The sequence below is a fragment of the Megascapheus bottae genome, chromosome 27 (genome assembly GCF_031878675.1).
Source record: "Megascapheus bottae isolate mThoBot1 chromosome 27, mThoBot2.hap1, whole genome shotgun sequence".
Classification (NCBI taxonomy): domain Eukaryota; kingdom Metazoa; phylum Chordata; class Mammalia; order Rodentia; family Geomyidae; genus Megascapheus; species Megascapheus bottae.
This window is the reverse complement of record NC_143535.1, coordinates 11322617-11349106: the sequence shown is the minus strand read 5'-3', so window position 1 is coordinate 11349106 and position 26490 is coordinate 11322617. Positions and strand designations below refer to the sequence as shown.

The following is a 26490-nucleotide window of genomic DNA, read 5'->3' as shown; positions in this document are numbered from 1 at the left end:
CCGAAAGGAACGAGGGAGGCCGGGGGAGTCCATGCTTCCCGTTCCCGGTCCGGTGGGCTCCCGTCACCTTCTCGCCGTCCGCCGCTGCCATCATCTCCCGGAGCGTTTGCATTGAGTTCTTCCGGGCGGCGAAGCTGCGGTGACCATGTAGGGGGTCGGAGGGGGCAGACGGCGAGCGAGCCGCGGTACCGGGGACGAGGTCATCGCTCCCCCCCCCACCTCCCGGGGTGGGCCGCGGGGGAGGGGAGAGGCGGCCCCGGGAGACGGGGAGGGACGCGGCCCGGCTCCTTAGGCCCTGCCGGGAATTCCGGCCTCCAGCGGCGGCCGAGTCGGGAGGTGGAAAAGCGCCGCGAAATCTCGCCGAGTCTCGCGAGAGTCGAAGTTGCAGGAACATGGCGACGTCTAATCTGTTAAAGGTAAGACCCTGATCTTAGCTGGGATTTTATTTTTTTTACTCCCCCCACCCCCTGGTGACCTCAGGGCCTATCTGAACATGGTGCCGGGCTCGGATTCTGTGTATATGTGTGTGTGCGCGCGCGTGTACTGGGGTGGGAGCGGAGAGATGGGGTGGGGGCAGTGTGGGGGGGTTGCTGGCCCCGATCGCGGGGTTCCGGCCTTTGACGGTCTTAGACCTGCGTGCGGAGGCCTGGCGGGGAGGTGGAGAAGGGGCCAAAGGCCGAAAGTCGCCGTGCCGGGCTCGGCGGGGCCTTCGCCTCTCTCCCCGGGGACGCAGAGAAGGAAAACGCTGCCTAACAGGTTTCTGAACCTCGTTTCCCTCCCCCCCGCTCCCCCTCCCCCGAACCCCCGGGTCTGGCCGAGACGCCCGGCCCGCCCCCTCCCCCGAGACTCCGCGTCTCCCCCCCCGACCCCGCCCCCCCACCCCACGCCTTCCCGGGACCCGGCCGGATGGCAACCACGATCCTCACGAAAGAAAACCATGTCAGAAAAATCACTTTTCCTAGGGCGGTAGGGACCCGGCAGACATCCCCCAGGGGGGCCGAGATTGTCCAGCATCCCATCAGAAGTTTGGAGCAGAACCCCAGGAAGTCGGGGAGCCGGGCCGCACCGTTCATGTGGTGGTGGTGGTCGTGGTCGTGGTCGTGGTGGTCGTGGTGGTTTTTCCAAGGGATTCTTTTGCCCAGGGCACCTAGACTTGGGAGGGAAGACTTAACTTTCCTTAAGCCTTGGGGACAGATGATAGAAAATAATAGGATAGAAAAACATTGCTCTCCTGGAACCTCCCTCTCAAGTCTTCATGAAGGCACTTCACATTATCTGGCCTCAGGAAAGGGAACATGTTTTATGCAGAGGATTATACCATTCTGTAACAACAGCCACCTGATTGGGGCACCTGAACTTTGGCCACTTAATGAGCTGTGTGAGTTTGAGCAATTTTTTTTTTTATTTTTGCCAGTCCTGGGGCTTGAACTCAGGACCTGGACACTGTCCTTTTTGCTCAAGGCTAGCACTCTGCCTCTTCGTGCATGCTAGGTGAGCACTCTGCCTCTAGGCCACACTTCCCAGCCTCAGCAAAAATTTTAAGCTCCCTTGGCCCAAGTTTCCTGTCAGTAAAAGAAAGTGACATTTCGTAGGAGTATGGTATGGGGTAAATTGATTTATGTTCAGTACCATAAGAGTGGTACTGTTTCTGTTTCTTCAAAAAGATTAGTTCAAGCTGGGATTTAGGGTGCGGACCTGTAATACTGAGAAGGCTAAGGCAGGAGGATCTGGAATTGGAGGCCAGCCTGGACTACAGAGTTAAGACATTAGTACCCCCCATGGGTACTAATGATGGAACCCTGGACCTGGAGCACCCTGTGCAAGAACTCTACCACTTGAGCTTAGTACCCCCCATGGGTACTAATGATGGAACCCTGGACCTGGAGCACCCTGTGCAAGAACTCTACCACTTGAGCCACATCTCCAACTCTTTTTGTTGTTTTGTTTTGAAGCAGGGTCTCCTTCGAGGGCCCAGGCTGTCCTTCAACTCAGTAACCCTCCTGCCCTCAGCTTCTCATATACCACCATGCTAATGAGACCCAGTTTCAAAGGAAAGAAACAGTTAATTCACAGGAATGGAATAACTCTTCCCTACCTTACTTTCTCCTTTATAATAATACAGCAAAGTTGATTTGCATTAGGTCAGAAAAAAAGGTTCTGAAGATTCCTGTTAATCCATGTGTTTATGTAAATAGTATCTTACATTATTATTTGAAATATATCTACAAAATAATCTGATCCTCTGTGAATTTTTGACTTGTTGATACTTGCATATAAAACATGATCCTCACCCCCCAAGCCAGATTCTGTCTCAGGAAAAAGCATGTCACTGTTTTTCTTATAAAACCTCACAAAAGATATTTTGTAAGGAGAGAAAAATCTAAAGTTACTTCTATCGCTGCTAGTTAAGTACTTGCCTTGGAGAGATTATGTATCTATATCCACAGTATACATCTGTAGAAAATGGGCTTAGGTGGGGTCAGGAGCATGGCCTAGTGGTAGGTAGAGTGTTTGCCTAGCATGCACAAAGACCTTGACTAGGTACCACATACATAGAAAAAGTCAGACGTGGTGCTGAGGCTCAAGTGATAGAGCTCTAGCCTTGAGAAAGCCCAAGGACAATGCTCAGACCCTGAGTTCAAGCCCCAGGACAATAAAAATAAAAAATAAAAAAATAAAAGTAAATGACTTAGTTTAAAATGAGCCACTGTATCTTTTTTTTTTTTTTTTTTTTTTTTTTTTTTTTTTTGCCAGTCCTGGGCTTGAGCTCAGGGCCTGAGCACTGTCCTTGGACTTTCTCAAGGCTAGAGCTCTACCACTTGAGCCTCAGCACCACTTCCGGCTTTTTTCTATGTATGTGGTACCGAGGAATCGAACCCGGGTCTTCATGCATGCTAGGCAAGCACTTTAACCACTAGGCCAAACTCCCGGCCGAGCCACTGTATCTTAAACTACAGTGATAAATAGAAGGAAAGTGATAATTCTTTGAAAATTGAAACAAAACAAAACAGTAAGTGACTTCGTCATTCTAATAAACTTAAAGACAGATGCCAAAAAGTATATCGGAAGAAAATCAATTAGGACTGTTTTATGGAATGTTGACTATGGGGAAAAGATTGACTTTTCCCAATAATATTATATCAGGTGATTTTTAAATATACATAATTAATGTAATATAGTGTACTGAATCAAACATTTGATTATGTTATCTTTATTATCAAAAATTTTTGTATTCAAGTTGGCCCCAATTTTTTTCTCCTCTCATGGGAAATGGGCGGGTTGTCTAATATCCCTATATTTAAAAATACTAATCAAAGTGGGAAGTCTGAAGTTCATCTTCGGGAAGAAATATACTGAGAAACTACCAAGGTGCATCTGTAACATAATTTGTCTGGTCATTTAAATTCAAGACTTGTTACCTTGACTGACTGGGGAGTGGCCAAATTAACCTCATTTCCTTTTTTTGACAGGATTAATTGGTTCATTAGAGAAAAGCCTTGAATTTGATTTGAAATCTGATGCAGTTAGATTTCACGAGAGTGTATTCCAGAAAATTAAGTCCAGTGGTCAAAATGGAGAAATGTTAGGTGACAATGATTAGAATTTGATTACCAGTTTACAAGTATACCTGAAGAGTGAATTATAATCCATCATCAGCTCTAAAGGGAGCCCTTTAAGGTCCTGCTAAAAATATATGTCCTTGTTTACCAGTAAGTTGGATGAAGTTCTTTTTAATTTATGAGTGACAGAGTTATAAAGAGCTAATATGTTTTAGAAGGTAAAATCCAAAATTTTCTTTTGATCTGAAATTTCAAATGAGAACTCAATCGTGTAAATACATTTTGAAAAAATATTGAAAGTTGTGGTCTCTGTTGAATTTAAGAAGACAGATAAGATTGCTGGATTTTGAAAACCTTTTGGCTTTCAAAGATTTGCAAAGTACATTTAGATATGTACAATTATCAGATGTTGGGGATTTATTCTCCAAAACCTATTGCCCGTTTATACTTTGCTGTTTCACACTGTGTCTGTAGAACATTTGTAATCTGGCATTACAGTTTCTCTCTTGTTTTAGATTACTTCTAGCATAGAATTCTGCTACTTTTCTTCATTTTTAATCAATGCTCATTTTCTTTTTCTTTTTCTTTCTTTTTTTTTTTTTTTTTGCCAGTCCTGAGCTAGAGCTCAGGGCCTGAGCACTGTCCTTGGACTTTCTCAAGTCTAGAGCTCTACCACTTGAGCCTCAGCACCACATCTGGCTTTTTTTCTATGTATGTGGTATTGAGGAATCGAACCCGGGTCTTCATGCATGCTAGGCAAGCACTCTGCCACTAGGCCAAACTCTCAGCCCCATTTTCTTCATTTTTAATCAGTTTTCGAGTTGCAACTAGCAATTGCTCCAAGTTTTGGTTGAGCTCATTCATATATCTTAATTTTTAGCATAATACTTGACTCAGTTATATGGAATGCCCTTAATTCCTCTAACATTTCTTTTCTCCTTTCTTGTGTGTTCTCTTTTCCAGGCTTTCTTTCTTTGTTTTGAGCTTTTTTTGAGACAGGGTCTTACTGCATAACCCATGCTGGCTGGCCTCAAAACTCATGATCTGTACCTCTGAGGGCTGAGATTGTGGGCGTGTATCACTTGTTCTTGTTCTGTGTGTAGTCCCTCATCCTCAGTATCTTTTTGTTTAAATTTTCTTCACTTGTATATAAGAAGTTTGTATCTCTTTGTATACACTTGACTTGTACTCTGTTTCTGTCTGATACTGTTGCCTTTTCTGTGTTCATTGCTACAGTTCTTGGAAAAGCAGCCTTCACTTGCTGTCTCTTGTCATGTTTTCCCTTTTTCTTTAATTTGCATCACTCATTTTTATTGAAACTCACTTTTTTTCTCTTTGAAATGTGTGTTATAATCATTCTGGGGTTGGGGGACTTAAAAATGTTTTTATAAAGGTGATATATACAGAGAGGTTGACAGTTATATCAGGTAAAAAGTACATTATTTTTTGGACAGTGTTACCTCTTCCATCACTCTCTCCCATCTCCACCCATTAGTTTTTTGTTGTTGTTGTTGTTGTTTTTACCAGTCCTAAGGCTTGAACTCAGGGCCTGGGCACTGTCCTTGGGCTTTCTCAAGGCCAACACTCTACCACTTGAGCCACAGCACCACTTCCAGCTTTTTCTATGTATGTGGTATGAAGAATTTGAGCCCAGGGCTTCTGGCATGCTAGACTGCTAGACTAGCACTCTACCACTAGGTTTAGCTCCCATCCAGTATTGTTCATTTTCAACAGAGTATCTAGTGAGTAGCTGCTGCATTTGTTTACCTCTTGTTCTTCCATTTCCCTTTCCCCCCTCTTTTGCCCTCCTAGAGATAAAGGTACAAATAAGACAAAAAGAAAACAAAAATTGCAACAAAGGAAAAACTCCTTGTTTCCCTTTCCTGGGGTTCATTTCCACCAGTATTACCAGATACATTCAGGCATTGCTCCTTGGTGTCCCTCTCTTAAGAGTATCCCTCTTAGCCGCAGGCCTTTGCCTGTATTCGTAGCTACTTGGGCCACTGAGATCTGAAGCAAGTATCCTCCTTGGGTTGGTACTGTGGCTTAGTGTTACAGTGCAGCCTTGCATGCATGAAGCCTTGGGTTCACTTCCCCAGTACTACAAAAACAGAAAAAGCCGGAAGTAGTGCTGTGGCTCAAATGGTAGACTGCTGGCCTTGAGCAAAAAGAAGCTCAAGGACAGTGCTCAGGCCCTTATTTCATCAAGCCCCAGGACTGGCTCCCCTCGCCCCCCAACTCGTAGGCGTGAGCACCACTAGAGTCCTGTATAATTTATCATGTTTCAGTATATTTTAGATCTAGCTTCTGCATATGGGGAAAAAACTTGCATTGTTTGTCTTTCTGAGCATGATTACCTCCCTGAAGATAATTTATTCTAGGTATATCCATTTCCCTGCAAATGTGAATACTGGGCGCTGTCCCTGAGCTCTTCAGCTCAAGGATACCGCCCTACCCTGGGCCTGGGCTTTGTCCCTGAGCTCTTCAGCTTAAGGCTACCGCTCTACCCTTGGCCCAAGCCCCACTTCCCATTTTCTAGAGGTTAATTGGAGTAAGAGTCTCATTTCTTTTGTGCCTGGGCTGGCTTTGGACCTTGATCCTCAGATCTCAGCCTCCTGAGTAGCTTGAATTACAGGTGTGAGCCACCTTGCCTGGCTCAAATCAGATTTTTCTTTGCTAATATTCCTCCTCCTTGTTTTTGGTAATATTGGTCCCCTCCCCTCCCTTCTCCTCTCATCCCATCCCTTCTTTTTTTTTTTTTGTTGGTTATAGGGACTTGAACTCTGGGTCTGGGCATTGTCTTTGGGCTCTTCCACTTAAGGCTATTGCCCTACCCTTGTATGGGTACTGTGTGTGTACTGTAATGGGGCTTGAACTCAGGGCTTGGCCTGTCTCCCAGAGACTGCTTGTGCTCAAAGATAGTGCTCTACCACTTGAGCATCACTTCTGTTTTTTGAGTGGTTAATTGGAGACAAGAGTCTCTTGGGGACTTTTCTGCCTAGGCTGGCCTCCAACTGTGATCCTCAGATCTCAGCCTCCTGAGTTTAGGATTACAGGCTGAGCCACTGGTGGTTGGCTTGTCTGTGCTTATTTGAACTTAGACCCAAATATTTGCTAATCCTATCCGTTTTCTTCTTAGATACACTTGATGGCTCCACTTCTTTGAGATTTTTGCCTACGTTCTTTTTCCTAGTTGGCTAACACGCTGTCATCCACCCATCCCTGACTGATCACTCTTAACCTCACTCACGTGTTGGAAGGTCTGCTTTGTCCTAACAACCGACTAACTCCGTATCACTTCAGCAGAGTAAGAGGTACAGCCAGTAGAATCCGAACTTCAAGTTGGAGTGTAAAGCACAACTTTCTTAGTAGAAACTTGTGTAACCTTTAGGAAGAAGAAAAATGGACATAGAAAATAGTGATTCAAAGTATCTATAGAACTTACTCATTGTTAATATAGTTTAATTAGGCATTTTTATGTGAGATACATATGCATGAATATATGTAACCAAGGGAGTGAAGGGCATCCACGTAGCTTAGAAGAGTAATACTGAAGAAGAACTTAGCCTTTGCTAACGCTAACTGGGTAATGAATGGTGAACTAGGCAGACAACTCTTGCCCTTGTATAACTTAAATTTTTGTGTGGAAGAAAAACAAACCTGTGAGCAAATGTATGGTATAAATTTGACTGAAATGAATACATTGAAGAAAAAGTATATAGAGAGGTTATAGGTGTTATTTTTCATAGCATCTGGGGAGAGAGATTCCATTTGAAAGAACCTCCCTTATGAAAGAGGGGAATGAGGCCGGGAGTTTGGCCTAGTGGTTAAAGTGCTTGTCTAGCATGCATGAAGACCGGGGTTCGATTCCTCGGTACCACATATAGAAAAAAGCCGGAAGTGGTGCTGAGGCTCAAGTGGTAGAGCTCTAGCCTTGAGAAAGTCCAAGGACAGTGCTCAGGCCCTGAGCTCAAGCCCAGGACTGGCAAAAAAAAAAAAAAAAAAAAAAAAGAGGGGAATGAGCTATGTCCCATTTCAAACTCCACGTGGTAGGAACAGCTAGTGCAGTTCACTGAGTCAAGAACACACTAGACAAGGAATACCGGTGTGTTCCAAGTGTGAATGTTTTCAGTGTGTGTGCTTAAGATGCAGAACAGGATAATTTGTGTGTGTGTGTGTGTGTGTGTGTGTGTGTGTGTGTGTGTGTGTGTGTGTTGGTCATGGGGCTTGAATTCTGGGCCTAGGTGCTGTCCCAGCTTAAGGCTACTGCCCTACTCCTTGAGCCACAACGCCACTTCTGGTTTTCTGGTGGTTAATTGGGGATGAGAGTCTCACAGTCTTTCGTACCCTGGCTGGCTGTGTACCACCATCCTCTCATCTTAGCCTCCTGAGAAGCTAAGATTACAGGTGTGAGCCACTGTGCTCTGCCCAGGATAATTCTTTTAAGTGTCTAGTTAAACATAAATAATAGCCTCATTAATAACCCAGCTTGCCAATTTTTCTTTGGATTCATAGCAGTTGCTATCTTGATGTGGACACAGAGGGAGATGAGCCTCTGGGCTGCTTTTCCTTGTCATCCAGGATCCTGGCCTAGAAACATGGCTGCAAATGAAACAGCCTAAGCGGGAAACAGATAACATGGAGTCCACTGTATCCATTGACTACATCCCATGTGACAGTTGTAATGAAAGTCTATTGTGCTCTGTGAAAATACATGATTATTCAGTTATGAGAATCTGGAGCTGATATAAAGCTACCAAATTAAGTGACTTTAGGAGATCAGTCGTTTATCACTGGATTAGAATAGAGGACTTGGCAGTTGTAGAAAATGTAAGAAAATACTAGGAATAAATCTAGTACAGAATTGTGGGAAAGAAATGGGTTTTTCTTATTAGATGTCTTGGGTAGGGTCCTGCTGAGCCCAGTGGTATCACTAAAGGCCATCTAACTCTTACCTTGATGTAGTAGCTAGAGTCAGTAGGTGCCTGGTAGGCTTTATAAACAAGGCAGGCTATTCCTCAGGTTAGAAAGGTTGAATACATGGAATCTATATAAGTAATATCAAGAGTAACGAGTTTGTTCCTTTCATCCCTCTGCTCTGCTGGCTGCTGTTTCGTCATGATCCAGCAGTGCATGTGACAGACAAGGTCCTCACTTTCAGGACTTAGTCTGGTAGATAATGTGAATGAAGTAATGAAGGCTGTCATGAGCACAGTATATAGTCAATAATATCCATAAGGTGTTCACTTATTTACAGGAGAAATTAATTTTCTTAACTGTGTTCTATTGAAATTTCTTACTCTTCCAAATCGTGACATTTTAGTCAGATCCTCTAGCTTTTTGTTCTTTTTATTTTTTTCTTTTCCCCTGCATTCCCCCTCCCCACTTTCTCTCCCACCTTTTTTCCTCTGTTACTGCTTTGGCTGATCTCAACCCCCTGCAATAGTTCTTCCGCCTTGGCCTCATCCATGCTGTGATAACAGATGCTTGTTGGTATACCCTGGCTATAGGGTCTTTTTAAAAGCTAGCAGTGTAGTTCAGTAGTAGAGAGCTTGCTTTGCTTTGTACCAGGTTGTGGGGAAGATTTCCATCACCACAAAGCGCAAAGACAAAAAAATAATCAAAACCGGTACAGTTGCTGGGCACTGGTGGCTCACGCCTGTAGTCCTAGCTACTCAGGAGGCTGAGAGCTGAGGATCATGGTTGAAGCCAGCATGGGCAAGGGTGAGACTCTTCTTCTCCAATAAACTACTCAGAAAAAGCCAGAAGTGGTGCTGTGGCTCAAGTAGTAGAGTTCTAGCATTGAGCACAGAGAGGCTCAGGGACTGAGCCCAGGCCCTGAGTTCAAGCTCCAGGATTGGCCAAAAAAGAAAGCTAGTGTGGGATGGGAAGAAAAGAAGCATGGCTAGAACATAGAATTGCCAGTATTCTGATATTCACTGTGGTTTTGTGGTTCTTTTGACTAATGAGTATTGGCAAATGTGGTTTTAACATCACGTAACTTAGACACTAGGGGCTCATAAACAATATGGAAGCCTACCATTCAAAAGCTGACCCTTGTAATTCACCTAAAACTTCTCAAGTATGTAAATACTTTTGTGAAACTGTTATAGAACTATCATAAAAGGTAATCTCTTAATTAGTAACTATAGAAGGAACATTTAAGAAATTTGTATTCAAAATTTTTTTGTGGGTCATGGGACTTGAACTCGGCCTGGGCGCTGTCCCTGAGCTCTTCAGCTCAAGGATACCACCCTAACCTGGGCCTGGGCTTTGTCCCTGAGCTCTTCAGCTTAAGGCTACCGCTCTAACCTTGGCCCAAGCCCACTTCCCATTTTATAGAGGTTAATTGTAGTAAGGACAAGTTGTGGGCAAGGGAAAATATAGAGAATAAAAATGACTTTTTTTTTTCTCTTTTTTTGCCAGTCTTGGTTTTAAGCTCAGGGCCTGAGCACTGTCCTTGGACTTTTCTCAAGGCTAGCACTCTACCACTTGAGCCACAGCACCATTTCCAGCTTTTTCTGTGTATGGTACCAAGGAATTGAACCCAAGTCTTTGTGCATGCTAGGCAAACACTCTACCACTAGGTTAAACTCCGGGCCCATAAAAATGACTTTTTAAAATTCTGTGGATGCTATTACTTCTTGCCTTCTCTTCAACTTCTTTTTCACTGTAATTTTTTTCTTATTTGAAATAATTGTATAGGTTTTTTGTTATTTCCTAAATATTACATTGTATCAATGTTTATGTAGCACTTACAGTGCTATAAGTAATCTGAAGGTAATCCATTGTATATGTAGATGATTTGGAAATACTATGCCATTTTATGTAAGGCAGTTGCATAAGTCTATGGCTATCTTGTGGATACTGAAGAATAACAACTGTTTTGTAAAGAGCAGACAACTACAAAATTAGAGAGTCAAACCCCCTTGTAAGACTACCCTTCACTCCTAGTACCAACCAGAGTGGTTCAGAGAATTGACTGAAAGCAGTAAAAATGATTGTTACTGCTTCTTGTAGAGATAGGATTCAAAATCAGCCACAAGAAGAAATGCATAGGGCAGTCTAGGAGGGTTTTAAACACTGCCGCCTCTATTGTTTCCTGCCCAGATAGTCAGCACACATTTTCTTCTGGTATCACTGTGCTTGGTTTCTGATAGCTTTCACGGTAGAGTCTTTGGAAACTTCGCCGAGGCATAGTTGATTGTGCACATAGGTGATTTCATTATCCAGGTTGATTGATACTTATGACCCAAAGCTCCCCCAAGTCACATTTTTGGTCTTTCTAAATTGGCCATATAGACTACATAGATACAGCTACTCTCCCTAAATCACATTGCTAGTCTGTTTAGTATGACCCAAGGCCCCCAAGTCGTACTGGAGATACACTTGAAATGCTTAGGGCTTACCTTCCAGAAGCCAAGAGGAAAGACCAGACCTCCTTTGGAACAAGGAAGAGTTCATTACATACTTCTGCACATTTAATTTCTCCCACTCCCTCTACCCTCTCCCCACTTCTGATTCCCCCTTCACCTCTACCTCCACTTCTTCCTCCCCACTTTTCTCTCTGGGTCTCATGAATAGTAAGTAAGCACTTCACTTTGAGCCTGCACTAATGGTAGATAGCCCCACTTTTCCTATAATATACTTCCTCTTTTATGCTTCTTGTGATTCCTTGGTAGAAGGTAAAGCCTATAGACATTTCACATGAAAACTTCTTTTCAAATTGGAGTTCTTTGTTATTCTATCTCCTAAAAGAAAAAAATGACAACTGTCACTTTGACTGCATTTAAACTTTTATTTTTTCTCTTTAAGAATAAAGGTTCCCTTCAGTTTGAAGACAAATGGGATTTCATGCGTCCTATTGTTTTGAAGCTTTTACGCCAGGAATCTGTGACAAAACAGCAGTGGTTTGATCTGTTTTCGTAAGTAATCCATTAGAAAATTTCATTTTCTAATATAAAACGGGTTTTCATTTTGATGTCTTTTGGTTACCAACTAGACTGGTGTTTGTTTACCCATTTAAAATTGTTACTAGGTGTGTTGGCAGTCCTCTAGACCTCCTAGGATTCGTTGATGGACTCATAGGGCTGAGCGTCTAGTCATACTCGGAGATAAAATTTATTACAATGAAAGGATGCAAAACCAGCCAAGGGAAAAAGTACCGGATGAACTTGCAGTGTTTGAGGGGGAAATAGGTTCATGTTTCTTGGCTTTTTTCCTCAAGCTGGCGCTATACCACAGCTCTATCTCTGGCAGTTAATTAGACATAAATCTCATGGATTCTCCTGCCTGGGCTGGCTTCAACCTCTATACAATGTATAGCAAAGAATTAAGGAAAAAATAATAGCAGAAATGTGTACATGTGAGATAACTCAGAAGAGTATTTTTGTTTTGGGGCAGTACTGGGGTTTGAACTCAGAGTCTAGTGCTTGAAGGTAAGTAGGCATTTTACCACATGAACCAGGCTCTAGTCTTTTTTGCCCTAGGTGGGTCAGACTTCGGTCATGCTTTTTATTTAGCTGGGACTATAGGTATATACCACTATGACCAGCTTGTATGTTGAGATGAGAGTCTTGCTAACTTTTGTCAGTAGAAGTTCTTCTGATTGCTTCCTGAGTAACTGGGAGCCAACAAGCTCAACTGAGTGCTTAGTTCTTATTAATGGATTCAGATACCTTTAATTTGGTCCATGGGAACTGTACCAACAGAACTTAAGGTGAGTTTTGTTTGATTACTAATGATTTTTACATGTTTTATTTTTACAGGGATGTGCATGCAGTCTGTCTCTGGGATGATAAAGGCCCAGGAAAAATTCATCAGGCTTTAAAAGAAGATATCCTTGAGTTTATTAAGCAAGCACAGGCAGTAAGTTAGCACCTTGGATTTTTTTTTGGATTGCTGCTGTTCTTGTTCTTCCTTTCTTCCTTTTTTTGAGCTGGCTATTGAGCTTGGATGTTTGCTAATAAAGAGCTTTGCCCTTAGCTTTAGAATGGTTTCAAAACTACTCAGGCAGTAATGTATTATATGAGTTTGAGGGTAGGACTTCCTGAAGTAATTTCAAATATATTCACTTTTGACACATTTGTTTGATCAACATAGTACAGAATCATCCTCAGGGAAAAGGTGCTTACTTAAAAGATACCTTTTAGCAGGTTGTTATACATAAATCCTTTTTTTTCCCCTCTTATAACTAATAGCTTTCCTCAAGCTGTTGGTAATTTTTTCAATTTCAGATACTTCTCTGATTATAAAATCTTGGATAGCCATTATATTGTTTGCTGGTGCTGAGCTAAAGTTAAAGCTCCTGTATTGATAGTGTACATAAATCCTTAAGTTTATTTAAATGAACCCAAATCTCACTTAAACATTTGGTCACTTAGGCATTAGTTTTTTTTTTTTTTTTGGTTGGTTGTGGGGCTTGAACTCAGTGTCTGGGGTCTTTCTGTTTGTTTATTTGTTTTTAATTGATAAGTTTGTCTTTTAGAAAGAAATGCAAAAACATTACATTATTTAAGGGGGGCGGGAATGGTCTACTGGTAGAATGTTAGAATGTTTGCCTCGCGTGCACGAAGTTCTGATTTGATTCCTATATACACTGAAAAAGCTGGAAGTGGTGCTGTGGTTCAAGTGGTAAAGTGCTATCCTTGAACTGAAGAGCTTAGGGACAGCACTCAGGCCCAGAGTTCAAGTTTCACGACCAACCAAAAAAAAAAAAAAATGAAAACAAAGCACAAAAGATTAAAGAATTCATTTGGTAATACATTTTTTTTTTTCTCTCTCTCTCTCTGTCTCTCGCTTGCTTGTTCGCCCTTTTTTTGTTTTTTTGGTCAGGCATAGGTATGTGTAATTTTTGTTGTTGTTTTGGTTTTTTTTGACAGTCTTGGGACTTGAACTTGGGGCCTTGGACACTTTTTGCTCAAGGCTAGCACCCTGCCACTTGAGCCACAACACCACTTCCTGCTTTTTCTGTGTATGTGGTTCTGGGGAATTGAACCCAGGGCTTCATGCTTGGTAGGTGAGCTACCACTAGGCCACACTCCTGGCTCTAGGTGTGTAATTTTTTAAGGAGTTGTTAACCTCTTGTCAGGCACTAGTGCCTCACACCTGTAATCCTAGCTATTAGGAGTTGAGATCTGAGGATCAAGTCTTACAGCAAAGTCTATGTGACCCTTATCCTCAGCTAACCAGAAAAAAAGCCATATTAGAGGCCCTCTCATATGTATCCAAAGTGAGTGAAAAGCCTAGTAGAAGTGTAAGACCCTGAGTTTAAGCCCTGGAGCTGGCACAAAAAAGCAATTTTAAACTCTTAAGAAATTCATGATTTGCAGTTGAATGTGTGTGGAAGTACCAGTCTTCCAAATGGAAAAGTCAGTGTGCACTGAAATGAAAGTGAGACAAAGGTGACTGGCATTAGCTCACTGGCATAAGTGTATACTTAGACTTCCCAGTTCTGAAAAAGAAATAAGTAAACGAATAAGCAAGTAAATAAATGACAAAAAGGAGAAGCTAGACATACTAATCTTGCTGCTGGGGTACTTGGGTGGGAACTCTCAACTTCCCCCTCCAAAGAAAACAAAAACCAAAAGAGGAACATGGATTGCTTTTAGTGTAACACATGTATTTCACTTAATTTTTAGTCCTGGTGATGGAACCTAGTACCCTCGTTCATGCTAGGCAGGCACACTACCTCTAATCTCTACCGCCAGTCCTACACAGTTATTTTGTTCCTAATTCTGTGATTTAATTTTGGCTCAACTGACTTCTCTGAACTTTCTAATGCAGGTAGTTTACTGTGCTTTGCAGGGGCTGGGTGTTCAAGGAGAATGGTCATATATTTCCTTGATTTCTCATTCTTAATAAGGAAAGTAGCTTTTCAGATGAGATTCAGTGGATGAGAACTCTTTCAGGTCAGGTTAGGCTTGGAAATCCCCCATTATACCTGTGATATGCAGGTCAGAGAAGGTCAAGGGACCAACCCAAATATCAGCAATGGGCAAATAAATTCTACTATCTTGTTCTAAAAAAACAAAAATTGAGGTGTATTGCCTACCATGTATGAGGACCCTGAATTTTAGAATCATGTGACTATAGCTGGTATTCCAGAATCTCTTCCTCACTCTAAAAAGAAACATTGTCTATCAACAGTCACTCCCTATTATCCTATCATCAAACCATGACTCTATTTTCTTCCTCTGTGATTTTATGTATTCTTGACATTTCCTACAAAGTAGAATCATAAGATGTGGGCTGGGTGCTGGTGGCTCACACCTGTAATCTTAGCTACACAGGAGACTGAGATCTGAGGGTCGCTGTTCAAATCTGGCCTGGGCACAAAAGCCCGTGAGATAAGACTCCATTTAACTATTAGAAAACCACAAGTGGCACTGTGACTCAACTGGTAGAGCACTAGCCTTGAGCTAAAGAGTTTGGAGACAGCGTCCAGGCCCAGAGTTCAAGCCCCACAACCGACCAAAAAAATAAATATGTGATCTTGTGTGACATTTTTCTGGGATAATGTTTTCAAGATATGTATGTTTGTTATCAATACTTTTATGGGTGAATACTGTTCTATTGTTTATTCCTTCATCAGTTGATGGACAATTTAGTTTTTTTTCCACTTTTTAGTCTGTTTTGACTAATACCACTATCAGCATTTGTGTACAAGATTTGTGTACAAGAAGTACATGTTCTGATTTTTCCTGAATAAAATGTGGTTATATAGGGCCGGGAGTTTGGCCTAGTGGTAGAGTGCTTGCCTAGCATGCACAAAGACCCAGGTTCGATCCCTTGGTACTCCACATACATAGCAAAAAGCCAGAAGTGATGCTGAGGCTCAAGTGGTAGAGTGCTAGTCTTGAGAAAGGCCAAGGACATTGCGCATGCCCTGAGCCCAAGCCCAGGACTGGCAAAAAAAAAAAAAAAATGTGGTTATATAATAAAGCTTTAAAATTGTGGTCTATATTTGTTTATTTTTAGAAGCTCCTATGTTTATTCCGCTTGGTTATTTCTTTTTTCAGCGAGTACTGAGCCATCAAGATGACACAGCGTTGCTAAAGGCTTATATTGTTGAGTGGCGGAAATTCTTTACCCAATGCGATATTTTACCAAAACCTTTTTGTCAACTAGAGATTACTTTGCTGGGCAAACAGAACAGCAACAAAAAATCAAATATGGAAGATAGCATTGTTCGTAAGGTAAGTCAGTTTCTCCCATAGTTTTTCCATTAATCCTCAGAAAGAGTTACTTGAAGGAATTTTGAAGATTTTATTTTCCATTCTTCCTGGGTGTTATTTGTTTTTCAGCCTGGGGAGCTTCAGTTCTCTTTTCTGTGGTCTGTTGGCAGACATTACCTGCTTCAGTTTCCCCTTTTTCTTTCAACTTTTCCTGTTTAGTTTTCAGTATTTTGCTTCATTCCCTATTTCTTCTTTGTGTATATATCTTCCTTTACTAGATTGTCTTCTTAAAACTTTATGTTTAATTATGGCTACAAGTGCTGTCAGCTTCTTAATTTTTCATTTAATTCTAGTTATTATAAACTTGGTATGTATTTTGGTCATGTTCATATTTTCAAATTAAAAGCTTGTGTCTAAGTAACTGGTCATGATTTAAGAGAAAGAATTTAGCCCTGGGCCAGGACTTTGGCCTATTGGTAGAGTGCTTGCCTAGCATGCATGAAGACCCAGGTTCAATTCCTCAGTAACATACATAGAAAAAAAATCTGGAAGTCGTGCTGTGGCTCAAGTGGTAGGATTCTAGCTTTGAGAAAACCTAAGGACAGTGCTCAGGCCCTGAGCTCCAGCCAGGGACAGGCAAAAAAAATAAAATAAAAAATTCAACCCTGGATGTGAATGTGAATGTGAATATGAAGGGGTATCAAATTTCCTTTTCCACTCTGAATTATTCTTCAAACTTTTGAGTATAATCAGATTCAGGTATGCATGTAGTGTTGAGATTGAAGCCAAGTCCTGACAGGTACTAATTACTCTGTTGCTTCCATACACAGCCATTATTAGAGATTTAGAATGTAAAGAATTTTAAATAACTTGGGGTTTGCTGCGGTGGTTTTGGTAGTAAGAAATTAAAGCATTACAGTAGTGTGATCTGGGAATTGTTGACCTATCCCAGTCTTTATTTCATTTTTGCTTGCATCCTATGGTTTGAATTTAGGGCTCGGGAACTATTTCTGGACTTCTTTTACTCAAGGCCAGCTCTTGATCACTTGAACCTCACGTCTGCTTGAGCTCCACAACCACTTGAGCTGCACGTCCAGATTTTTGGTAGTTTATTGGACATAAGACTCTCATAGACTTTTCTGCTCAGGCTGGCTTTGAGCTGCAATCCTCAAATCTCAGTCTCCTGAATAGCTAGGATTACAGGCTTGAGCCACCAGGTGTTCAGCAAGAAATGCACTCTTTCTATAACTGTAACCCCTATATACATCATCTTTATAATAACAATAGAACATTAAAAATGATAGTTACCCGTATCCAAACTCTGAGGATTGAGTTACAGGGAAAAATATAATAGTCTTAGGTAGATTGACTTCTGCTGTTATTGATGCTGCTGTTAGTGTATCTGATGTGTGAGACAAAGTTAGGAGCACTGACAGGCACTCATCAGTGTATGTGTGTGATTTCTTCATTCTGATGGACATCTATCATCATCATGTACTAATTGTACAAGGAGGTTTCGTGTGGTATTTTCATAGATATCTATGCTGTACTTTGACCAAGTTCTCCCACTCCCCCCTCATCCCCTTCTTCTCAAACAGCATTTAGTGGGCTGCATTCTGCTGTCTTCGTGTGTGTGTGTAACCTGTTGTGATCTTGTTCACTTCTTTCCTCTTATCCCTCTGCTGATTCCTTCCCCTAGACAATCTTCTTTTCATGCTCATGTCTAGTAGCCCAATAAAGTTTCTGCATTTTTATTTTTATTTTGTCTACTGTGGGGCTTGAACTCTGGGCCTAGGTGTTGGACCTTCAGCTCAAGGTTACCACCCAACCCTTGGAACCCCTGAGCCACTTCCATTTTCTGCATTTTTAATATGTCAGTACTGATAGTTCTGAAATTTGACTTGGAACTATAAAAGCAACACTTTCTGTATATAATTGTATTTAATTTAAAAAAAATTTTAAGCCATCCTGTGGCTTGAACTCAGCCCCTGGGTACTGTTCCTGAGCCTCTTGGTGCTCAAGGCTAGCACTCTACCACTTGAGCCACAGTGCCCCTTCTAGCTTTTGCTGAGTAGTTTATTGGAGTATCACAGGGACTTTTCTGCCCAGGGTGTTTCCCCCGCCCCCCCCCCCCCCCCCCCCCAGTCCTGGGGCTTAAACTCAGGGCCTGGGCACTCCTTGGGCTTTCTTTTTTTTTTTGCCAGTCCTGGGCTTGAGCTCAGGGCCTGAGCCCTGTCCTTGGACTTTCTCAAGGCTAGCACTCCACCACTTGAACCTCAGCACCATTTCCGGCTTTTGTCTATGTATGTGGTACCAAGGAATCGAACCCGCATCTTCATGCATGCTAGGCAAGCACTTTAACCACTAGGCCAAACTCCCGGCCCCATTCTCCTTGGGCTTTCTTAAGGCTAAAGCTCTACCACTTGAGCCACAACACCACTTGTGGCTTTTTCTATATATTTGATGCTGAGGAATTGAGCCTGAGTCTTCATGTATGCCAGGCAAGCACTCTACCAGTAGGCCAAACTCCTGGCTTCCCCAGGCTGCTTTGAACCATGATCTGCAGATCTCAGCCTTCTCAGTTGCTAGGATTACAGGTGTGAGCCACTGGTATCTGGCTATATTTAATTTAATTTTTACAGTACTTTAACTTAGATGTTACTCTGTTTTACGCATAGGAAGGCAGGTGAGTAAGTAACAGAATGGAGGTTCAAACCTAATTGTACCTGGTTCTGAAATACTTGTTTTTTACTGTCATGATAAATACACTATTTTGCTAAAGTGGTCAGGTGAATTGCAGCTTGAGTATGGTTTCTTTTTTATTGTTTGTACTATAATTTGTGTGTGCATATGTGATAACTTTGTATACTGCTAATTGAAATAATACCCTATTTTTTTTTTATTTTCCTAGCTTATGCTTGACACATGGAATGAATCCATTTTTTCAAATATAAAAAATAGACTTCAAGATAGTGCAATGAAGCTGGTTCATGCTGAAAGATTAGGAGAAGCTTTCGATTCTCAGTTGGTCATTGGAGTAAGAGAATCCTATGGTATGATCTTACACTTAACCTCCTACTTGGGTTTGAACTCAGAACCTTGTAGTTTCTTGGCTTAATTGGTCAGCTTGGTCCTCTGCTACTTGGCCACACTTCTAGCTTTTTGGTAATTTTGCTGATAGAGTCTCTCAGACTTTTTTGCCTGGCCTGGCTTTAAGCTGTGATCCTCTGGATCTCAGCCTCTTGAGTAGCTGGTTATGTGTATTAGTATATAAAGTCACATCACATTTCTTGTGCCAAACGCTTTTTTATTGTAAGAATATACAGGTGATAATAATTTTGCCTTAAGAAACCTACACAAATTGATAGTGCGTGGTCTGCATTATTAATTTCATCTGTATTCTGCAAAATTAATATACAAATCAATCTATAGCTCATAAAAGGTAACTAACTGGTAAGCTGGGCTTGGTTGGCTCAAGCCTGTAATCCTAGCTACTCAGGAGCCTGATATCTGAGGATCATGGGTTCAAAACCAGCCTTGGCTCTAAAGACCAGAACTCTTACCTCCAATTAATCACTAGAAAAACTGGAAGTGGTGCTGTGACTCAAGTGTTAACTGGTTTTGTCTTTTATGTTGTTGTGAAGTTTCTTACAGGTATATGATCTTTCCTGCCTTCTCACCTTCCTGACTATAATCTTTTCCTCTCTCTCTCTCTCTCACTCTGTCTGTCTGTCTGTCTATCTATCTATCTATCTATCTATCTATCTTTTTTCTCTTTTGTCAGTTCTAGGGCTTGAACTCAGGGCCTGGGCACTGTCCCTGAGTGTCTTTTGCTTAAGGCTAGTTACCAGTTGAGCCAGAGTACCACTCCCAGCATTTTCTGTTTATATTGGTACTGAGGAGTCAAATCCAGGCCTTCATGCATGCTAAGCAAGCATTCTACCACTAGGCTAATATTTTCATTTGTACTTTCAGTCACATAGTTTGCTCTGACTTAGAAGGTTCTTGCTCTTTGGTTTCTAATTTGTCCTCTTCCTGTTTCCTCTTGGATGTCCTTTCTAATTTCCCAACTGGGTTAGCACTCATCAGTTAGAGCTTTGTAGGACTCATGTTTCCCTCACATAGTCCTTTTGTGACAGGACCTTGTTAATACTGGCTGTTTACTGAACCACAATGCCTGGTACAGAATCACTCTCAAAATGTGTTTGTGGAATTAGTGATTAAGAGTTTACTGAGCTTTACTGTTGCTCTTGAAATTTAATCCCTATTTCTTTTTTAATTTTTTAAGGTATTTTATTTTATTTTTCCAGTCCTGGGCTTGAGCTTAGGGCCTGAGCATTGCCCTTGGACTTTCTCAAGGCTAGAGCTCTACCACTTGGGCCTCAGCACCACTTTCGGCCTTTTTCTATGTATGTGGTACTGAGGAATTGAACCCAGGTCTTCGTGCATGCTAGGCAAGCACTCAGCCATTAGGCTAAACTCCTGCCCGCCCCCCCCCCCTTTTTTTTTAAAGATTTTATTAACATTTCATTTGCCTCAGTTTAGACCTCTATGTCTAGACTTGTAAAACACTGTTCTTACAGGAATTTTCTTGGAATCATGTAATGTATTTACTGTCAGTAGTGTTCATATTATACCACTCTATTACCCCTTTTTTTGCCATGGCTTTTTGAGGGAGAGTCTTGTTCTGTGCCTGAGCTAACTTTAACTGCAGTTCTGCTTGAGCTTCCTAGAATGGTTGGTGGGTGACAAGTACACCACACTGTACCCCACCATTGACTGGGGATAGAGTCTCACCCTTTTTTATTTATTCCTGGGTTGGCTTTGAACCTTAATACCTTGATCTTTGCCTCCCAAGTAACTAGTATTATAGACTTGGGCACTGTGTTCAGCTTGGTAGCAGTATTTCTGCTTAATTCTTTAATGGGTGGTCTTATTAAATTCTGGCTACTTAATTTGGTATTTGAGGCTCTTCATAGCCATTCCTAATTTAGCATATTACTTTATCTTCTATTCACTTTATAATCACTTTAGACAACCTACTTACTGTAATTTGTGTTCTCCTTCTGAATATATACACACTTTATTCTGTCTATGCAAAATATTATACTATAAGAGTCAGTTTAAGCCTTATCTGTCTTGTGAATAGTTTCCTTTATATTCTCTTTAACAAATATAACACATTAAGACAGTTGATCATTTTTTAAATTCTTCGTTGTGAATAGTTTCTTTTTTTCACATATTTTTTTTTGTAATTAATACAAGGGTTACATGATATTTGCCAGATAGATGGTGCATGAATTCCCATACATTGATACCCCACCCCTACCCGAATAGTTTCTTTTCTTTTCTTTTTTTACCTTCTCCCAGTTCTGGAGCTTGAACTCAGGGTCTGGGCACTGTCCTTAAACAGTTTTTGCTTAAGGCTAGTGATCTGTCACTTGAGCTATAGTGCCACCTCTGGCTTTTTCTATGTATGTGGTACTGAGGAATGAGGAATCTATCCCCAGGGCTTCATGCAAGCTAGGTGAGCACTCCCAGCGATGAGTAGTTTTTTAATCATGGATTTAGTAGCCAGTCTCTTTCCTATCCAAAGTTAAAATATTGTTCTATTAAATATTATTATACTATATAGAATATTACTGTAGGAATTATACTATATAAAGTATTGCTTATTACTGTTTTGATAATTGTTTTTTCAACATTTTTACATGTTTATGTGTTTTTGTGAGTGTTGTCATCCTACCCATCTTGGCTCCTAAAATTTGTTTTTCATTTGTTGTACACAAAATAGTGATTGAGATCATAATTAAAGTTGTTTTGGGGTTTTTTTGTTTGTTTTTGTTTTTTCTGTTTTTCAGTTAACCTTTGTTCTAATCCTGAGGATAAGCTTCAGATTTATAGGGACAATTTTGAGAAGGCATACTTGGACTCAACAGAGAGATTTTATAGAACACAAGCACCCTCCTATTTACAACAAAATGGTGTGCAGAATTATATGAAATATGTAAGTCAGAATTCAATGCATTTGACAGTTGGAGCTGTTTTCTTGATGTTCTTAAAATGATGGTTACCTTGTTTCTGGGCAGGCAGATGCTAAATTAAAAGAAGAAGAAAAACGAGCATTACGCTATTTAGAAACAAGACGAGAATGTAACTCTGTTGAAGCAGTAAGTCATCTTTTAATTGTATTCCTTTATATGGGAGGTTTTTTTGTTTGTTTTTGTTTTTGTGATACAGCACAGGGATGGCAAATACATGACGCAGAACTATCATCTTCATCTTTAATCATTTTCTTAATCAATGAAAATAGCCATGCTAGACGTTTTCTTTACAAAATAAGTTCATTTGGGTGTGCTTAAGGAAAAAATAAGAATCAAGGTGTGCTTTTCGCTTCATAAGTATGTAGTTATTTAGGTGGGGGAAGAAATACAAAAGAGGATTGAAGCTGGCATGGTGGCTCACACCTGTAATCCTAGCTACTCAGGAGACTGAGATCTGAGAATCAAGATTCAAAGCCAGCCTGGGCATTGAAATCCTTGAGATTCTCTCTTTTATTAACCATCAGAAAACCAGAAGTGATGCTGTGGCTCAAGGGGTAGGGTAGTAGCCTTGAGCTGAAGAGTTCAGGGACAGCGCCCAGGCCCAGAGTCCATGTCTCACAACCGACAAAAAAAAAAAAGAAGGATTGAAGTGCTCTGTCTTTGGGAACTGACCTTCTTGGTAGGATAGACGCATTTGTGATGAGGAGAGAGTTCTAGTAGCAATCTCCATGCCTTCCTTTTTGCCTATTAAAAGTTTTCTTTGAAGAACTTTTCAATATACAGATATGTATGTAATGGTTTGTTGGTGAATGTGTTCATTCTTGCAGAAATTATAATCCCAATTCTAAAACAGATTCTGTTCATTTATTCTTTTTACTCTTACATATTACAATTTTTTCTCCTTCTTTTGGGGCTTTTTGTTAAATTATTATAGTTATTGCCTATGTTATAGCTTTTTTTTTTCTTTTTGGATAGTCATGGGGCTTGAACTCTGGGCCTGAGCACTGTTCTTGAGCTCTTCAGCTCAAGGCTATCATCCTATCCCTTGAGCCATAGCACTACTTCCAGTTTTCTAGGGTTAATTGGAGATAAAAGTCTCATGGTCTTTAGTGCCCAGGCTGGCTTTGAACTGTGATCCTCAACCTTAGCCTCCTGAGTAGGCTGAAATTACATGCCTGAGGATTACAGATGTGATCTACCATGCCTGGCTTACTTCTGGCTTTTTCTGTGTATGTGATACTGAGAATGGAACCCAGGGATTCATTCATGTATGCTAGGCAAGCACTAAACTACATTCCTCTATAGCTTTTTTCATAGAAAGAACTGTAAGTTAGTAAGCTAGTGTAGAGTATGTACTATCAGTAATTCTGTAGTGAAGGTAAGTTAAATTTTCTTTTGAATACATTTATTTTTTATTTTTTTATTTTTTATTTTTTGCCAGTCCTGGGCTTGGGCTCAGGGCTTGAGCACTGTCCTTGGACTTTCTCAAGGCTAGAGCTCTACCACTTGAGCCTCAGCACCACTTCCCGGCTTTTTTCTATGTATGTGGTACCGAGGAATCGAACCCGGGTCTTCATGCATGCTAGGCAAGCACTTTAACCACTAGGCCAAACTCCCGGCCCCTTGAATACATTTATTTTTGTGTGGAACAGTGTGGCTTCCTTTTGTGACAGGAATAGACTTGTGGTGTATTAACTTGACTGACATCTGCTCTGTTTCAGCTCATGGAATGCTGTGTAAATGCCCTGGTGACATCTTTTAAAGAGACTATCTTAGCAGAATGCCAAGGCATGATCAAACGAAACGAAACTGAAAGTAGGTAAAACATAAAACATTGTATACCGTAACCTAAGCTAGGCAGTCTGAGAGCTGAGAATTGTGATTCAAAGCCAGAGTGGGCAGGAAAGTCTGTTACTCTTACCTCTAGTTATCTCCAATTAACTTTCAAAAAGTTGGAAGTGGTAGAGTGGTAAACTGAGCATTAAAAGCTTAGAGACAGACCCAAGACCTTAACAAGACTAGCCAAAAAACAGCAAAAAAAAAATCTTTTAGGAGACTCATTGAAGCAGATCACTTAAATTGTTCTCAGATTATTCTTTTAAACATAGGTATATTTACTACAGTGAATTATGTGTGATTAAAGAAAATGATGAAATATAACACCAGAAGCACAGCTAGAGTTTCCAAACTTAAGTTGTAAACATTTTCCTTTGTTAACTATGAGAGAGAGAGAGAGAGAGATTGAGAGATTGAGAGTATAGAATCTGCTTTTTTCCCACAAAGGCATTGAAAATTGTAAATAGTTAGGACCTTCTAGTACTCTTTTTAGCAAATAATAAAACACTCCATAATATATTTTATTCCTCTCCCTCCCCCAGAACTTAAATGTTTTCCTAATAAATGTATGTTTTGGAAAGTAGCAGTACATTAAAAAAAGAGAGAGAGAGAAGAATAATAACCCTAATACTTTGAGAAAATCATTTTTGTTTTGTTTTGTTTTGGTTTTTTTGCCAGTCCTTGGCTTGAACTCAGGGCTTGAGCACTGTCCTTGGACTTTCTCAAGGCTAGAGCTCTACCACTTGAGCCTCAGCACCATTTCCGGCTTTTTTTCTATGTATGTGGTACCGAGGAATCGAACCCTGGTCTTCGTGCATGCTAGGCAAGCACTCTACCACTAGGCCAAACTCCCGGCCCGAGAAAATCATTTTTAACATTTTAATGTATTCTTCAGATTATTGTGTCTAACTGCAGGGTCTAGTTTAATACCTGGTTGCAACTAAAATACATATTTCAAAGTGTAAATTCACATTCTCTTTAGGAACAGTTATGTAGGACAAAGCAAATTACTTACTGATGTAAGTGAAGTGTTTGAATTTTTATATGTCAGCCTTAGTTTTATCTGATCCACGTAAGATTTCCCACAAAAGTGTATATTTAGTGATAATAGTACTGTGTGGTAGTGTTTTGTGACGGTCAGTTAAATGATATAATGTGGAAAAGTACGTTGGAAATGGAAAATTGCTTATGGGTACAGTTTTATATTAGCTTTAGTACAGTTTCACATATAATCATTGCTCATGTTTTGATACTCCTTTCTGAATATTGCAACTTGATGAAGTGTACTGGTCTTCTGGGTAAACTTTCATATTCTGTGTTTGAGACAGGGTCTGGCCATATAGATTAGGCTAGCTTGTGTTGGTTTGAAACTCAAAAGCATCCTATATCAGTCTCCTAAGTTTTGTGACTACAGGTGTGTAACACCACTCCCCCAATACTTTTGTTTTGCCATTCTTGGGGTTTGAACTCAAGGCCTGGGCATGATCCCTAAGGTGCTTTTGTTCAAGCTAGCACTCTACTTCTTGAGCCACAGCACCACTTGTGGCCTTTTCTGTGTATGTGGTACTGAGGAATATACCCAGGGCTTCATGCATTCTATCACTAAGCAACATTCCCAGCGCCTGTAATCCTTTTTTTTTTTTTTTTTTTTTTTTTTGCCAGTCCTGGCACTTAAACTCAGGGCCTGGGCACTGTCCTTGGATACTTTTGCACAAGGCTAGCACTCTGCCACTTGAGCCACAGCACCACTTCTGGCTTTTCCTGTGTATGTGGTACCAGTGAATGGAACCCAGGGATTTGTGCATGCTAGGTGAGCACTAGACCACCCTCCTGGCCCCTGTAATATTTCTTATATTAAAAAATACTCATTCCAGCCAGCTGTCAGTGGCTCACACCTGTGGGCTAGGATCACAGTTCCAAGCCAGTCTGGTCAGGAAGGTGAGACTCTTATCCCCAATTAGCCACCAGAAAACTAGAAGTGGTGCTATGGCTCAGAGTGTTAGAGCACTAGCATTGAGCAAAAAAGCTCAAGGACAGTACCTGTTCCCTGAGTTCAAGCCCACAGCTGACAAAAAGAAAACACATAAAGCCCCCAAAATCCAACTGAGACAGGTTAAAAAGTTCTACTTACTGTAATAGCTTCTAAACTAAACCCACAGAATATTATAAAACTAATGTTTCTCCAAACTCTACTACCCATAGACATTTTGTGGTATAAATCAGAGAAAATTTATTCTAGTGAGTAAAGTGATGATGTGAGTGTGTTCTGTCCTTTCAGAGTTACATTTGATGTTTTCATTGATGGACAAAGTTCTGAATGGGATAGAGCCAATGTTGAAAGACTTGGAGGAACATATCATTAGTGCTGGCCTGGCAGATATGGTAGCAGCTGCTGAAACTATTACTACTGTAAGTTTTTTTCACAGTTCTTTTTTTTTTCCTTTTTAAAAAATTCTGTCCCTGAGCCTTTTTGCTCAAGGCTAGCACTCTACCACTGGAGCCACAGCTCCACTTCCATCCAGCCTTTTGGTGGTTAATTGGAGGTAATAAGAATCTCAGGGACTTTTCTGCCCAGGCTAGCTTTGACCTGTGATGCTCATCTTAGCTTCCTAAAGTTCCAGGTGTGAGCCACTCGTGCCCAGCTCTAGCTTCTTTCTTTAAATTCAAGATTATGGGCTGAGAGCATGGCCTAGTGGTAGTGTGCTTGCCATGCATGTATGAAGGTCTGGGCTGGATTCCTCAGTACTACATATCCAGAAAAAGCCAGAAGTGTGTGCTCAAGTGCTAGCCTTGAGCAAAAAGTGTCCAAGGATAGTGCCCAGGACCCTGGGTTTAAGCAAATGTTAGTCAAGGCCAATATAAACTTTGTAGCAC

At 41.0% G+C, this 26490-nt stretch overlaps 1 protein-coding gene across 2 annotated transcripts in view; it reads left to right on the top strand.

Annotated features, from left to right (window-relative positions):
- Positions 1 to 295: 295 nt before the first annotated feature.
- Positions 296 to 26490, top strand: part of Cul5 (cullin 5) — a 43572-nt gene continuing 17377 nt past the window's right edge. The window contains exons 1-9 of one of the 2 annotated variants that reach the window (XM_090319576.1): positions 296 to 416; positions 11376 to 11485; positions 12329 to 12428; positions 15581 to 15757; positions 18648 to 18789; positions 21598 to 21743; positions 21826 to 21906; positions 23502 to 23595; positions 25895 to 26025. In XM_090319576.1, the coding sequence (XP_090175702.1) occupies positions 393 to 416; positions 11376 to 11485; positions 12329 to 12428; positions 15581 to 15757; positions 18648 to 18789; positions 21598 to 21743; positions 21826 to 21906; positions 23502 to 23595; positions 25895 to 26025 (1005 nt within the window). In that variant the 5' untranslated portion in view covers positions 296 to 392. Of the gene's footprint in view, positions 417 to 11375; positions 11486 to 12328; positions 12429 to 13095; positions 13318 to 15580; positions 15758 to 18647; positions 18790 to 21597; positions 21744 to 21825; positions 21907 to 23501; positions 23596 to 25894; positions 26026 to 26490 lie in introns of those variants that run through there. The other variant, XM_090319578.1, reaches the window with a different exon arrangement.